Source organism: Gorilla gorilla, chromosome 9, assembly GCF_029281585.2.
Source record: "Gorilla gorilla gorilla isolate KB3781 chromosome 9, NHGRI_mGorGor1-v2.1_pri, whole genome shotgun sequence".
In the NCBI taxonomy this organism is placed as follows: domain Eukaryota; kingdom Metazoa; phylum Chordata; class Mammalia; order Primates; family Hominidae; genus Gorilla; species Gorilla gorilla.
In genome coordinates this window covers 144,106,843-144,123,456 of record NC_073233.2, presented here as the reverse complement: position 1 = coordinate 144,123,456, position 16,614 = coordinate 144,106,843, and the positions used below count along the sequence as shown (strand labels likewise).

Genomic DNA, 16,614 nt, shown 5'->3' with positions numbered 1-16,614 from the left:
ACACGGCGTCTTGCTATGTTGTCCAAGCTGGTCTCATACTCCTGGGCTCAAGTGATCCTCTTGCATGAGCCACCGTGCCCAGCAATTCAACAATGTTGAGTGGCTACCAAGTACCAGGCCCTGGAATTGACTCTGGGCACAATCCCTGTCTTCAGAAAGTTCATTCAAACATGATGCGACAAGTAGACATAACAGATAACTGCGATTCAGTGTGATAAGAGCTGTAGTAGAGAGAAGCAGAGGAAACACAGAGGTGGCCACTCTTTTTTGCCAACCACCCTGGATGAAGAAAGTGGAATCTCTGTTTTTATAGCTGAGGAAACCAAGGCTGGACGATATGAAGTGGTTTGCTGAACCAGTGCTAGTTGTCGGGACTGTGAAGCACTCCCACCTTGGGGCTCTGTATTCACAAGTTGGTGGAATTCCAGGGCATTTTGAGTTAATAGGAAAGAGGGATCTGTGGTCTGGACAGGGATAGGAGATAGATTCCTAGAGAGGGTGGTAGGAATGCTATGGGATGCTATCTCTCTAATCATTACATCAATTTTGCAAGGAAGATGTTATTATCTTTCCAGGTAACAAAGGTGACCCTTACAGGGCTTGAGACACTTATCCTACTCAGCAGGTAAGTGGCAGAGGTGCTTGGTGTGTACTCCCTCTCACTACTCAGTGAGATAGTTCAGGCTAACCTTGCAAATAAAGGAACAGAAGTTAAGAGAAGCAAAATGACTGGCCCACCATTATGGATACACAGCTAGGAAGTAACAGAGTCAGGATTTGAACCCAATCCTCTGTCCAAACCACATTCTTGCTTTTCACAAGGCCCTGCTACAGTGAAGGTGGTAGAATTTTGGCAGATAGAGATGGGGTATTGGGCATTTCAGGCACAAAAAGTTGAGAAACTACATTAATTTTTGACGGGCTGTATATGGGTGAGAGAGAAACACACAGACAAGGTAAAAGAGGGAAGGCTTTCAACCATTTGCCTTTGGCCTTCTGTGTATTTTCATTGGGTTTTTGTGCCAAATCAGCCATTTCCATGCTTTGGCCCTAGGAATTTGGGCTTTGCTTGAGGTTGTCTGGTACCTCTGTAACCACAATAGGGATTCCCAGACCTGAACAGGGCTTCCCAATTTCCCATAACTAGCAAGAAGTCAGCAGTTTTTCACTTGTTATACTTCTTTTCATAAGTTGGACATGTGTTATTCTGTATTGATTTTGTGTTTTTAACAACAGTTAACTAGAATTCTATTTGGGGCATCTCAAATTTCAGCATGTAATGAGAGCATGAGACAGGTCTGGGCTCAAGTCTGCCATTTGCTTGTTGTACACTTAATCAACCATCCATATCTCAGTTTCCTCATCTGTAAAATGGGAAAGCAATGCACATTCAGCAGCAGTGTTTCAAGGAATATGTAATGATCATATATGGGTGTTATTTACAAATGGTAGATACTCAATCGATTTTTTTTAATTTAGGGAGGGGATATTTTCCTCTTGGAGTTTAAATGAATAGAGTAACCTCTCTATACAGTAGGAAGTTGATATTTAACGTTTGGTTTAAAAAGTTTATGTAGACTCTCCATGGCTGATAGGAACATCAAATGGTACGACTGCTTTGGAAAAGTTTGGCAGTTTCTTGAAAAGTTAAACAGCCATTCCACTTATAGGTATTTACCCCAGAAACGAAAGTGTATATCTACACAAAGACATGTATACAAGTACTCATAGCAGCCTTATTTATAATAACCAAAACTAGAAACAAACCCAAATGTCATCAACAGGGGAATGAAGAAACTAATTGTGGTATATCCATTCATTGGAATACTACTCAGCAATAAAAAGGAGTGAACTATTGGTACACAGAACAACATGAATGAATCTCAAAAAATTATGTTAAGTGAAAGAGGCCAGACAAAAAGAGTAGATACTGTATGATTCCATTTATGTAAAATTCTAGAAAATGCAAATCTATGGTGACAGAAAGTAGATCAGTAGTCACCTAGAGATGAGGATTGTGGTCAGGGGCAAGGAGGAAGTATTACAGAAAGGCATGCAGAAACTTTTGTGGGGAGTAGATATTTTGTCTTGATTGTAATAATGTTTTCCCAGGTGATGTCAAAACATGTCAAATTGTACACTTTAAACACGTGGCCTATTGTATGTCAATTACACTTCAATAAATCTACTTTAAAAAAAACCTTTAAAGAGACATGATTTCCCTGTACCACGTGTGAATATTAAAAAAAAAAAAAGGTTAATGTAGTATCTGTCTGACCTCAATATTATGGTTTCTTTGGAGTAGTCGCACAATGGAGTTCTAGATAACTCCACTCCAAAGCACCACAAGGTAAGTGCCAGAAGAGACCTACAGACACAGGGGAGGAAGGGACGCCCATAGCATTTATGTAGTAACTACTGTGCTCTGGGTGGCTTTGCCTGCATCTTCTCTTCACAGGGACTCTTTGAGATAGATATCGTTATCCTGTTTTACAGATGGGAAAAGTAAGGCTCGGAGTAAACTTGCCCAAAGTCACCCAGTTAGCATTTGGCAGAGCAGGTATTAAAACCCAGGTCGATCAGACTGTAAAGCCCACGTGCTTCCTACAATAGAGCCCTGCTGCTGGGGCCCTTCAGAGGCCACATACAGTCGGAGCCGTCCTTAAAGGCTTCGTGGAAGAGATAGTATTTGAAATGGGCCTTGAAGGTTGGGTAGGATTTAGGTGGTTGGAGATGCAAGGTGAAGAATTCTTTTTCTAGAAGTTTCTAGGCAGAGGGAACAGCATGAGCAATAGCCCAGAGGGCACGTATGGAGTAGAGCTGGCAGTTCAGTTTGGCAGGAGAGTGGGTTGTGCCCAGAGGAGTTATGCAAAGGGAAGCTGGACAGGCGGTCTGTGCTCTGGCAAAGAAATTTCAATACCGTGCACAATTCTGGTGGTGGAGGAACCACTGATAGATCCTGGTAGGGCCAAGCATCAGGAAATAAAACTTATTTCATCTCTGTAACTCTCCTCATAATGCATATGTGTGGTAGAGACTCAGTAAATGTTGGCTGAATGAATGAATGAATGAATCATAGGTTTTGAGGGGTTTGTTTGAGACAGGGTCTCACTCTGGAGGGCTCTGGCTGGAGTGCAGTGGTGCAGTCTTGGCTCACAGCAATGTCCACCCCACCAGACTCAAGCGATCCTCCCACCTCAGCCTCCCCAGTAGCTGGGACCACAGATATGCGCCACCATGCCCAGCTAATTGATAGGTATTTGAGATCTGGAAATCATATCCTTATTATGGATTGAAGCCTTCACTATAAAGTGGTTTTTTTCTTCTTTTTAACTTACTTTGAATTTACAAGGCAGGCTTTTCGCCTTGAATGAATTTTTTAAAATGGAAGAGAAGGAGGGAGAAAGGAAGGGAAAGAGAGAGAGAGTGAAGGAGAAAAAGAAGAAGGGAGGAGAAGGAGAGAAGGAGGGACAGAGAGGAGGGAAGCAGGAAAAGTGAAGATGGGGAGATCAGCTCAGAGCTCACTGCAGTTGTCCCAGTAGGAGGCAGCAGAACCCTGGGCCAAGGCAGAAGCAGTGAAGCCGCAGGAAAGAGAAAAATGTAGGAGAGGTTTGGGGATTTTACTGCCAGGAGTTGGCAGCTGATTGGCTCCAGTCCCGTCCAGAGACGGCTTACAGCCCCAGCCCTGGGCCCAGCTCCTGGCCTTGAACCAGAGGATTCTGATACCATTCATGGAAATAGAGAACTCTAAGGAGGTGCTCCTTAGGGGAGGAGGAGATGATTCTGTTTTAGGCGAGTTGGAGATGTCTGTGAGAGGTCTGAACAGGGATGTCCAGTTCGAGGTAAGAAAAGGGGTGGGGTCTAACCTCAGAGAAGGGTGTAGAACTTGAATATGGAGATGGTGCTTAGAAATGATAGATGTGAGCTCAAGCAAAGAGTACAGGAGGGAAGGAGAAGAGGAATTCTCCCTTCCCCCCATGTCTTGCACTAGAATAAAAGTGAAATAGTTTTCAATTTCTTGTTCTATGCCGGGCATTCTGCTATAGTTTCACAACCATCGTCTCACTCAGTTATCTCAACAACTTTGTCATCCACTCTGTTCACTGACTACTCTTTCTGTTTCCTTCATTCTTTACTCAGGAGACGTTTATGAAGCCCCTGCTTAGTGGTTCTAGGAGCTGAGGATACCAAAGTCTTCCTTTAAAGAAGCTTTTCTTAAATACCGGAGATAAGATATCTAATTACAAAACAAGATAGAAAGTGTTACGCATCCCGACAGAGGTACTAGCAAAAGCCTTAAAAAGGTCAGAGTTAGGAGAGGAGCCTTCAGCTTGTTAGGAGGAATGGAGAAGGAATGAATGAAAGCATATTTATTAAGCACTCACTATATGTCAGGCCCTTTACTAGGAAAATCGTTATATGTTACCTGTATTAATTGCAGCCATTTCACCCATAAAGAAACTGGTCAGCCCGGTGCAGTGGCTTACACCTATAATCCCAACATTTTGGGAGGCTGAGGCAGGAGGATCATTTGAGCCCAGGAGTTCTAGATCACCCTGGGCAACATAGGGAAACCCCATCTCTACAAAAAAAAAAAAAAATTAAATAAGCCAGGCGTGGTGGGGCACACCTGTGGTTCCAACTACTTGGGAGGCTGAGGTGGGAGGATCACTTGAGTTCAGGAGATTGAGGCTGCATTGAGCCATGATCACACCGCTGTACTCCAGCCTGGGAGACAGAACAAGATCTGGTCTTGGGAAAAAAACAAAAAACAAAACAAAGAAGCTAGTCAACTGGTCAAGCTGGTGTCCCTGCCTTGTTCTCCTGTATGAGCCTGTCTTCCTCCTGCATAGCACTTATCACACATTGTATAATTACTCAATTTTGTCGCCCACTAGACTGTGAGCCCCCGAGGACAGAGACTGCATCTGCCTTGATCACTGTTGAATCTGTGTTGTATTCAGCAAGTTGGACCATCAGCATAGTCCCTGACAAAATGTAGGTGCTCTGTAAATATCTGTTTGGAAGGAAAGAAGGAAGGGAAGGAAGGGAGGGAGGCACAAGCAAAGAGGTTTGGGAAAGTATCTGTATTAGTCTGTTCTCATGCTGCTGTAAGGACATAACCAAAGACTGGGTAATCTATAAAGGAAAGAGGCTTAATGGACTCACAGTTCCACATGGCTGGGAAGGCCTCACGATCATGGTGGAGGCAAAGGGGGAGCAAAGGCACATCTTACATGGCAGCAGGCAAGAGAGCATGTTCAGGGGAATTGCCCTTTATAAAACCATCAGATCTCATGAGACTTATTCACTATCATGAGAACAGCATGGGAAAAACCCACCCCCATGATTCAGTTACCTCCCACTGAGTCCCTCCCATGACATGTGGGGATTATGGGAGCTACAATTCCAGATGAGATTTGGGTGGGGACACAGCCAAACAATATCAATATCCACGATTTTATATATATATATATATATATATATATATAATGGTGGTAAGCTTCAAACCCTTACTCCTGTCTCTAAATTTCATATTTTCCCTAATATTCCACTTGTGGCATAATAGGCAAGGATGGATTGGTCATGGGGGACAGAGAAATCACAGAACCAGCTGCCAGAAAACCTGGGCTCTAGTGTCCACAGTTTTTACTGTGTGTGGTTTTGGGCACATCTCTACACTCTCTGGGCCTACTAAGGGGGTTTATTTCAGGGAGCAGTGTGAACTCCAAGGTGAGAGTGAGCCTCTAGGTGAAGGGGAGAATGAACAGAGCAAACTCTATTCCCCTCTTTTCATTTTTGAGCTTTTGAGGGAAACAAAACAAAAATTTTGTTTTCAGCAGAGTACTGCTGGGATGAGAAGGATGAGAATGCTGAGAACGGGGTTCCTGCTCACTCTGTTGCCTGCCAGCTCTGACCCTCCAGCTGTCACACAGGGCTCAGTGATTTCCCTGTGTCTTTACAGGATGGAGGGCAAATCCAAGTACATCCTCCCTACCGAAACAATATATGTTGGGGAAATGAAGGATGGCATGTTTCACGGCGAAGGAACCCTGTACCTCCCCAGTGGAAGCCAATACGATGCCATTTGGGAAAACGGATTGGCCATAAAGGTGATCAGCTGGGGGGGCGGGTGCTGTGGAGGAGAGATCCTCGGGCAAGAAGAGCCTCACCCTCTGGCGCCCCATCGTCCCTGTCTGGTGCCCACCTCGTTCCATTCACTCTGCTCTTTGCTTCTCCCCCACTCCCCCAACTTTTTTTTTTTTTTTTTTTTTTTTTTTTTTTAGTCTCACTCTGTCACCAGGCTGGAGTGCAGTGGCACAATCTCGGCTCACTGCAACCTCCACCTCCTGGGTTCAAGCGAGTCTCCTGCCTCAGCCTCCCGAGTAGCTGGGACTACGGGCATGCGCCACCATGCCCAGCTAATTTTTGTATTTTTAGTAGAGATTGGGTTTCACCATGTTTGCCAGGATGGTCTCAATCTCTTGACCTTGTGATCCACCCGCCTTGGCCTCCCAAAGTGCTGGGATTACAGGTGCACAGGTGCGAGCCACCACACCTGACCTTTTTTTTTTTTTTTTTGAAAACGAGTCTCTGTCGCCCAGGCTGGAGCATAGTGGTGTGATCTCAGCTCACCACAACCTCTGCCTCCTGGGTTCAAGCTATTCTCTTGCCTAGGCCTCCTGAGTAGCTGGGATTACAGGTATGTGCCACCATGCCCGGCTAATTTCTCCCTGCTTCTGGATCTCCCAGGGCTCTAGAATCCTCTCCCTCTAGATCTGGAAGGATCTGTGGAGAGGCCATGATGAGTTTGCATCTGTTACACCACTTACTGCCTGGCCTTAGGCCCATGACTTCACCTCCCTGAGAGTTCTTCACCTATCAACTCAGGACAGTTAGTTGCATTAGTTATGTGTTGGTACTATAACAGGTTACCACAGATTTAGTCTGAAATCAGCACAAATGTATTATCTTACAGTTCTAGAGCTCAAAAGTGTGAAATAGGTCAGCAAGCCTGCATTCCGTCCAGAGGCTCTATGGGAAAACCTGTTTCCTTGCCTCTTCCAGCTTCTAGAGGCTGCCTGCATTCCTTGGCTCATGGCCACACATCACTCCGACCTCTGCTTTCATCATCACGCCACCCTTCATCCCTCTGCTTTCATCGTCATCTCATCTTCTCTCACCCTGACCTTACTATTTCCCTCTCATAGGAACCTTGCAATCATATTTGGCACACCCAGATAATCCAAATAATCTTCCCACTTCAGGATCCTTCATTTAATTGCATCTGCAAAATCCCTCTTGCCATGTAAAGTAGCATACTCACAGGTTGCAGCAGACAGGGACATCTTTGGGGGACCATTATTCAGCCTACCACAATAGTACAAGGCACCTCAATATATATATGTGAACACTTTGCTAAGTTCCCAGCACACAAGAGGCACTCAATAAGTGTTAGCTCTTATTACCACCATCACTGCTACTATCATTATAACTTACCTAATCCAAGGATTCTTACCCCTTGGTATTTGTGAGTCATGAATAGAATTCAGGGAGTCACTGAAACCTCTTGATTTATATACAGAAATTTCTGTGTAAAGGGGACTAAGTTTTTCTCCAGGAAAAGCATCTATAGCTTTCATCAGTTTCACTAAGAGCATCTTGGGGCCTGACTCATGACCTAAAAAAGGTTAAGAAATGCTCCTTGTTTTATAGCTTGGAGAGTCTAAGCCCCAGGAAGGGGATGTGACTTTCCCGAGGTCACACAGTGAATTAATAGTATCATTGGAATTTCCACCCATGTTTCCTGATGCCCAGGCCAATGCAATTTCTACATCCTGAGGCTTCCTTTAGCAGTAAGGCAGCAAAGGCAGAATGTATGCGTTTGGACAAAGGGCCATGGCTGATGGCTCTGACCTTTCCAGCTATAATAATAATAAAAGAATAATAACATTTATTGAGGGCTTACTTTGTGTCAGTGTGTCAGTCAGGGTTCTTCAGAGACACAAAACCAATAGGATATACAGAGATGTATGGAAAGAGATTTATATTAGGGATTGGCTCACAAGATTATGGAGGCTAAGAAGCTTCCCAATCTTCCCTCTGCAACCTGGAGGCCCAGGAAAGCTGTTAGTGTAGTTCCAGTCCAAACCCAAGGGCCTCAACCAGGGGGATCAATGGTGTAAGTCCCAGTCAGAGTTCAAAGGCCTGAGAACCAGGAATGCTGATGTCCAAGGGCAAGGAAGATGGATGTCCCAGCACAAGCAGAGACAGGGGATTGGCGCTTCCTCTGCCTTTTTGTTCTATCCAGGCCCTCAACGGATTGTATGGTGCCCACCCACTTTGGTGAGGGTGGAACTTCTTTGCTCAGTCCACCGATTAAAATGCGAATCCCTTCTAGAAACGCCCTCATGAACACACCCACAAATGTTTTACCAGCTATCTGGGCATCCCTTTCACTTAACCCAGTCAAGTTGCCTCACAAAATCAACCATCACAGCCAGGCACTGTGCTAAATGCTTCACGTGTGCTATCTCATTGAATTTTCAATCAACCCTATTTTATGTACAGTATCATTAACTTAATTTTACAAATGAGGAAATGAAGGACCAGAGAGAGTGGGTCATCTGCCCAAGTTCATCTGCCAAAGTGAGTTCACCCACTTTGAGCGGCAGGGACAGGGCTCGGCACTTATACCCATTCCCTCTTGTCGTCACAACCATAGTAATTGTGATAGTTACCACTTCTTTACTGCAGCCATCAGAAAGGCCCCCACTTCCCTTGATATCTGAACCTCTTGGCCAAAAGCCTTCAGCTTCCTCAGATGCACATGTGTGCTCCTTGTCTTCCAGGGCACATATACCTTCGTAGATGGGCTGCACTATGATGAGAAGAACTGGCATTACTGCGACGGCTATGATCGGAGGTTTTACACAGAGATCCTCAATGGCTTGAAGCCTGCAGGTACCCAGGCACCCACCCTTTCCTTCATACGCAAACTGAGAGGGAAACTAAGACAGTTTCGGATAAGTGGACTGTGTCCTACTGAAGTAACTTAAAGGGGAAGAGGAACTGAGCAGGCGTAGAAGAATACAAAAGAGCCAGGTCCTGGAGCCAGGAAGGCCAGTCCTCATATCTCAGCTCCACTGTGCTAGCCAGAGGACCATGGGCAAGGGACTTTACCCACTGTGCCTCAGTTTCTCCCCTTCAAAATGGAGTCAATCAGCTGGGCGTGGTGACTCATGCCTGTAATCCCAGCACTTTGGGAGGCCAAGGCGGGTGGATCACTTGAGGTCAGGACTTCCAGACCATCCTGGCCAACATAGTGAAACCTGTCTCTACTAAAAATACAAAAATTAGCCGGGTATGGTGGCATGCCTGTAATCCCAGCTACTCAGGAGGCTGAGGCATGAGAATCGTTTGAACTCACTAGGTGGAGTTTGCAGTGAGCTGACATCACGCCACTGCACTCCAGCCTGGGCGACAGAGCGACACTCTGGTCTCAGAAAAAAAAAAAAAATCAAAATGGGGTCAACAGCATCATCTACCTCCCAAGATTGTTGTAAATAAGATAATTCATGTCAGGTGTTTAGAACAATGCCTTGAATGCATGTGGGTGCACGGTACATGTCAGCTGTTCTTATTCGTGGTACCTACTATAACACTAAAATTATGTAAATATTTTAAAAAGAAAGAGTTAAGGACGAAAGCAGTACTGACAGAGCATGTGCTTTGTGTATCAGGTGCTGGGGGAGGCTCTCTGTAATCCCTGTCTCCCTAATGTCCAGATGACCCTGCCCAGTCAGCCTTCCTAGTCCCATGTCACTCCAGGTTGAGGCTGTGGAGTTCAGACATGGTTCCCTGTGGCAGAGCTCACACTGGCAGCCCAGTCTTCCTCTCTGAGGTCCTCTGTATCATGCTACCTCCCTGCAAAAACCGTGTTTCATCACGGAGGGCTACATTTGGACTATAAGTCTGGATTCAGAGAGTGGCACCTTAAAATTTTGAGACGTGTTCCAGGTCAGGTGAGCCTCAAGACGAAGGGAGGGGAGGGATAGCATTAGGACAAATACCTAATGTAGATGACAGGTTGATGGGTGCAGCAAACCACCATGGCACGTGTATACCTATGTAACAAACCTGCACATTCTGCACATGTACCCCAGAACTTAAAGTATAATAAAAAATAAATAAATAATAAAAAAATAAAAAAAGAAGAGTGTAGTTTTTGGCACAGCAGAGATAATATATCCAAAATGACAGATGGGGAAACAACTCTGTATACTATAAAAACAATCCCAACTTAGCTTGTGAGAGACCATGAGCTGTGGTTGACAGAGCATGGAGCCAGAAATTGTGGGTTTGAGTCCTAGCATTCTCTGTCTATAGCTGGATGAGCCTGCATAAGTCAACCTCTGTCAGGGCAGAAGCCTCCAGGAAGCACCCAGGCACTGGAGTCAGGCAGACCTGAGCTCAAACCCCCATCTCCTTCCCTTCCCAGCTTCATGACCTTGGGTCAGTTAGTTGACCGGGTGAGCCGCCTTCTCTCCCTTTGCCCTCCTGACACTTACTCTGCTATTTTCCTCCTATCCCCAGGCTTCTTTGCCACTTCCTCCTCAACATCCCCCCACCCCCAGTTATTCACGTTGAGGTTCCCGGGGCTCTCTGGCTTAGGCATTTTCTGTTTTCATTCTATATGCTCTTCCTGAACAAGTTGATACACTTCTAAGCCTTCAACTACCATCGGCTTCTAAACTGAAATCAGAATCCCTGAGCCTAAGATCCCTGCATCAAGCTTCCCTGACACCTGTATTGGTCGTTCTCAACTTGTTTGCACTGAATTCATTGTCACCCCCACCGTGATGGCTGCCTCACTGAATGTCATGCCCATCCACCTAGGTAAGCCTAATCCTCCCTTCCCCTGCCCCCTAAGTGCAATGGTCCTATGGATTTTACCTCTGAAATATAGACTTTATTTCTTTATTCAACAAATATTTATTGAGCACTTCCATGTGCCAGGCAGCATTCTCTTCATACTCTTTGCCACTGCCCTGTTCCAGCCCTCCATCATCTTTCCCCTTGATGACCTGAGTCCAGAGATCCCCACTTGGCCCCCTTGAGGTCATTCTCCATTCTGCAGTCACTTCCATCTTTTTTTTTTTGAGACAGAGTCTTGCTCTGTTGCCCAGGCTGGAGTGCAGTGGTATGATCATAGCTCACTGTAACTTTGAACTCCTGGGCTCAAGCGATCCTCCTGCCAAGTGATCTGGCCTCCTAAGTAGCTGGAACTACAGGAATGTGCCACCATTCCTGGTTAATTTTTTTTTTTTAAGTTTCTTGTAGAGATGGGTCTTGCCATGGTGCCCAGGCTCATCTAGAACTCCTGGCCTTAAGCAACCTTCCCTCCTTAACTTGGGATTACAGGCGTGAGCCACCATGCCCGGCCGCTTACATCTTTTAAAGTGTGAATCTGATTGCCTCCCTCCCGCCCCGCCCCTTGAGTGCTCCCTATACCCTCAAGATAAGGTTTCAAATTCTCAGAAACAGTGACATTCTCTGGCTCCTGCTCATGTCCCAGCCTCATCCTAGGCTACCCACCCTTCTCGGTTTTTCTCTCTCCCTTCTTGCCATGCTTGCTTTCTCTCTATTTCTCAAAGAGACCACACTTTTTCCTGCCATTCTCTCTGCCTGGAATACTTTAACCCTCTTACTTCACCCAAATAACTCCTTCCCGTCCTTCAGGTCTCAGCTCAACGTCCTGAAGCTGGGAGCCCCTTCCCTGAATTCCCACACTAGGTAAGGTCTCCCTGTGGCATATCACAGCAGCCATGACCTCCTCCCAGGGCTTGGATCGTGAGTGTTCATCTCGTCTTCCCAAGCTGTGAGCAACATGAGGGCAGGGCCCTAGCACATTGTCTGGCATACAGTGGGTACTCGTTAAAGAGTTATTGTCAAACAGGGATAATGATATTGACATCACAGTGCAGGGTGAAGTATGTGCTTAGGGGAGTTAAGGCAATGACATTAAGAAATATTTCCTAAGCTCCTACTGTATGTCAGACACTGGCTGGACCCAGGGAGACCAGAGTTAAGAGGACATCATCTCTCCCTTCAAAGAGCTGCCAGTCTAGCTGCAGCTTGAGAACCTTGCAAATCACTCCTCCCGGATTAGTTATGATGGGAGGCCTGGACTTTGCCATGGGCTCTTCACCCCAATTAAGGCTGTAGGCAAAAAGCCCTCAGCCTTAAGCCTTAGCTCTCACACAATGGCTGGTTTTGCTAAAGCTAAGCCTCTGCCAGTCTCGTGGTGGCTTTTCCCGAACCTGCCTGGCTCTCCCCGAACCTGCCTTGCTCTCCCCTACTTCTCCTGTGACCCTCAGAAGAGCAGCTTGATTCTAAGTAGCTACTTCCTTCCCTTGTCACTCCACACTTTGCCTCTCGGGGCTGGCATTGTTAGGGCAACTCGTCCTGCCTGTAAGGCAGGGCGAGGGTTAAAAGTGCCCCGTGACCTCTTGGAGCATCTGTGAGATGGGCATTGGCATGAGGCTTTGGTGAGAGAATGGCTGTAAAGTGCTTGACATGGAGTAAGTTCTCGGTAGTCATTAGCCAGTACATATGGGGTTAGGTTTAGGATCAGGGTCAGTGTCAGGGTTACGGTTAGGCATGTCATTAAGCAACACAAGAGTTCCTACTGTGTGCAAGACTCTGGGTTGTGGGCGTGGTGCTGTGTGCTCAGTGGGCATCCAGCTCTCAGTGTAGAGAACAAGGAACTATAGCAACTATAGTTAGAAGGAACCTGAGAAGTTATTTATTCCAACCTCTCCCTTTACTTGAGCCATGGCGTTTCAAGATACACATACCTAGCGTGCATGACCTAAAAGGTGCACTCAATCTTCTTTCTCTCCCAGAGATCTCAGTGTCCCTGGTCCTGTGGCTGCACCTAGGCTGTCTCCTCTCCTGATGTTGGCACCTGAACATACAGGTTCCAGAGCTGGACTGCCTCCTAGCTGGATAACCTTGGGAAAGTTACTTTAACTTCTCTGAGCCTCAGTTTTCTTATCTGTAAAATGGAGCCACAGAGTTGCTCTCAGGATTAAATAAAAGAGGAGCACAATGCCTGGCACATAATAAACATTCAATGAGTGGCAGCCACTGTGGTAATTTTGGCAAGAGTCAAAGTTCTCCACCACCTGCCCCTTGTCCACCTGATCCATTTCTTTTCTGCTGTTCTCCTTCATACGTGCTCTGCTCTACAAGGTTTCCAGAGTGGGGCTTAAGGATCCATGCCTCTGGCCTCTGCCCACGCTTTGAATGCCACCCCTCTTCTGGATCTGATGCTCTCCTATCCATTTGCCAACTCTGACTTACCCTCAGCGTCTGTCTAACTTCAGAACCTGTGCCCTTTGTCATGGTATCCGAAGAAATGGAGGAGGATGGGGTCAAAGGAAGAAGAAGACAGAGGGTCTCGTTCCCAAGACCCTGTTCCCAAGAGCCATGTTCAGAAAGTTCCTTTGGGGCACTGTTTCTGCTGGGTTTGCTTCTTGCCCTGAGTAGGGGGTATTTAGTTCAACAGGGGAGCCAGATAGTCACATGAGCCACCAGCCACAAGTGGACCTTATGGGAACACTGGGTTTGGATTTGACCTTGATGGTGAACTAATTGCCCATTATGTTCTTTCAAGGTATGGCTCAACTCACCAATATGGACCCACCTAGAAAAATCCCCAGGGGCTATTACGATTGTGGAGATGGCTTCTATAACCCAGTCACGAGGGTAGTCAAGGGCTATAGGAACCGCTTTCTAAGAAACACAGGTAGGTTTCTTCCGACACTGCAGCACGTTTTCTCTTCACCCACATATAAGTATGTGCATCTGTATGTACAAATGTATGCACACACTTGACGAGAAAGAAGCTTTTGCTGATAGAAGATGAAAGTTGATTACCTGGATGTTTTATTTTTTGGACTTCTCGTGGCTGGCAAATCTGTACATAGTCCTAGAGTGAGGTAAAAGGACATTCGTGGTCTAGCTGTGACGGCACATAAATGTCGCACTGAAAGGATTAAGGTACTTATTTTTGTATGCATTCCTTCGATTTTAATGGGCTCTTAATATATGCTAGACACTGTGCTTGGTGTTGGGGGAAAAGCAGAGCAAAGCTGGACACAGCCCCCCTTCCTTGTGGAGCTTGCATTCTAAAAGTGGCAGAGAAGTACTATAAACAGTTAATTGTATCATGGAACAGACACAATGAAGGGAAAAACATGGTCCTGTGGGAAGGGAAAGTAGGGGCCCCAGAGAGGTGGGACGGATGCTGTGGGAGCACAAATAAGGGCTATCAAATCCCGAAGCGGTTAGTCAGAGAAGGTTTCAAGGAGGAAATGACTTCTAAGCTGAGACCTGAAGAATAACTGGGAGTTGACCACAAGGCCTGGGGAGAGGGTTTCCCAGTGAGAGGAAATGGCACAGGCAATGGCCTAGAGGGGAGTGATCCCTTGAGGTCCAAGAAGGTTGGTTCATCCTTTAGCCAGGGGAGTAGGTACCTTGGAGGATCCAGAACCTCAGTTTGGTGAGTCAACACAAGGCTGATCAGACGAAGAAGAACCCATTTACAGTGACCACACTCACAGGAGATCAATACACAAATAATAGAACATTTTCCTTTAATGCAGTGATTCCTAAACTTATCCTTTTCTGAAGTCACACTCCCACTAGGAATATCAAAAGATATGGACCCTCTTGCCGGAAAAATGTCCATGCATGCACACACACACACGCGTGCGCCCACACGTGCACATGCATACACACACACACACATTTTGCAGATAGTCTTAAGGGGTGGATGGTCCCTCTAAAGACCTAGGTCAAGAAACCTTGCTCTATAATGAGAAAGAAACTGCCAGGTAGACCAGAACATCTGTGCTGGTGAATGAGAGCATCCTCTCCCTATAGGGAAATTTACTCAGTAAGTCGGTGATGACCAGAAAGGTGCCTCATGGGGCTAGAGTAAGAGCAAAGAGAGGCCGGGCACGGTGGCTCACACCTGTAATCCCAGCACTTTGGGAGGCCGAGGCGGGCGGATCATGAGGTCAGGAGATCGAGACCATCCTGGCTAACACGGTGAAACCCCGTCTCTACTAAAAATACAAAAAATTAGCCAGGTGTGGTGGCGGGCGCCTGTAGTCCCACCTACTGGGGAGGCTGAGACAGGAGAATGGCGTGAACCCAGGAGGCGGAGCTTGCAGTGAGCCGAGATCGCGCCACTGCACTCCAGCCTGGGCGACAGAGCGAGACTCTGTCTCAAAAAAAAGAAAAGAAAAGAACAAGGAGAATTGTCAGTTGATCCTATGACTGGAATCCTGCAGCTAAGATGCCCCTAACCCACTGGATGCTACTGGAGGAACATGGCAAATGCTCACACTCCAAGTCCCCCAGCTCACATTTCTTCAATGACTTCCCTTTTCCATTTGCACAATGCACTACTATGTAGCACGCTAACTCTGCTGGGTGCTAATAGGTTTACCATGAAGTTTCTTGGTCAAATAAAATAAGGAGATGTTGCCCTAAACAATGCTAACCAGGCTTATTTACTGCAGAACTTCTCAGGGCCTTTAATATGCTAATAAACTTTGTACTTTTCCTTCATGGCACTTATTTCAACATAATTAAATGTAATTATTTGCTTAATATCTGTCTCTCCCACTGGACTGTAGGATCCGTGTGAGAAGGAACTCTGCATTATCTTGTATCACTAAGAGTTCAGTTAGAAAAATGGAAAGAGGCAGGACGCCGTGGCTCATGCCTGTAATCCCAGCACTTTGGGATGCCAAGACAGGCAGATCACAAGGTCAGGAGTTCGAGACTGCCTGGCCAACATAGTGAAACCCCGTCTCTACTAAAAATACAAAAAATTAGCTGGGCGTGGTGGTGGGTGCCTGTAATCCCAGCTACTCAGGAGGCTGAGGCAGGAGAATCACTTGAACCTGGGAGGCGGAGGTTGTAGTGAGCCAAGATAGCACCACTCCACTCCAGCCCGGGTGATAGTGTGATTCTCCATCTCAAAAAATAAAAAGAAAAATGGAAAGAATTTAATATCAGGAAATTGGTGGCTACCAGGGAACTAGAAAAGCAAAGGAAGACATTGAGGTAACAGAGAAAGTAACTGCAGGATGCAGGCACCCCCTCAAGGACTGGGGACAATAGTAAGAGATTAGGTTGTGAGAACCTAGAAGGTCAACAGAGGGACCCCCCAGGACCTGCAACCCAGACACCTGAGCAGAGACCAGCTGGGGCTGGCTCCTGGGAGCTCAGATCAGGGCTTCTGCAGAGCTGGGACCCAGACCTCTGGCGGGGGAGCACTGCCCAGTGGAGCCTCTGAAGAGAGAGATGAAGCTGATTCTAGGAGTGTGGAAAAAACTGGAAACTGGAAGTGAAATGACACTGCTGAGATGACATTGGCATGAACAACAAAGACAACAGAAAGGAGTGTATCTTTGTCTGCCTGACAGCCCCTAACAAGGAGCCGGCTGGCAAAACTAATGTAATTCAGACAGTTCCAGTCCCACCATTGCCAAGTTAAGTATGGAAGGCTCAGTTTGGAGCTGAGAGTCAGTA

General features: G+C 46.3%; 1 protein-coding gene across 1 annotated transcript; it reads left to right on the top strand.

The window, feature by feature from the left end:
• Positions 1–5,974: 5,974 nt before the first annotated feature.
• Positions 5,975–14,070, top strand: LOC129525576 (MORN repeat-containing protein 5-like). The gene is made up of 3 exons (XM_055356576.2): positions 5,975–6,113; positions 8,853–8,964; positions 13,682–14,070. Exons 1-3 carry the CDS (start codon positions 6,021–6,023, stop codon positions 13,900–13,902), a joined length of 426 nt encoding a protein of 141 aa, XP_055212551.1. The 5' UTR covers positions 5,975–6,020; the 3' UTR covers positions 13,903–14,070.
• Positions 14,071–16,614: the final 2,544 nt, after the last annotated feature.

Bases quoted from the DNA above. Each gene is read 5' to 3' on its own strand.
- LOC129525576 (XM_055356576.2), top strand. From the start codon at position 6,021: ATGAAGGATGGCATGTTTCACGGCGAAGGAACCCTGTACCTCCCCAGT. The intron at 6,114-8,852 runs GTGATCAGCTGG...CTTGTCTTCCAG, and splicing joins AAAACGGATTGGCCATAAAG to GGCACATATACCTTCGTAGA. The intron at 8,965-13,681 runs GTACCCAGGCAC...TGTTCTTTCAAG, and splicing joins CAATGGCTTGAAGCCTGCAG to GTATGGCTCAACTCACCAAT.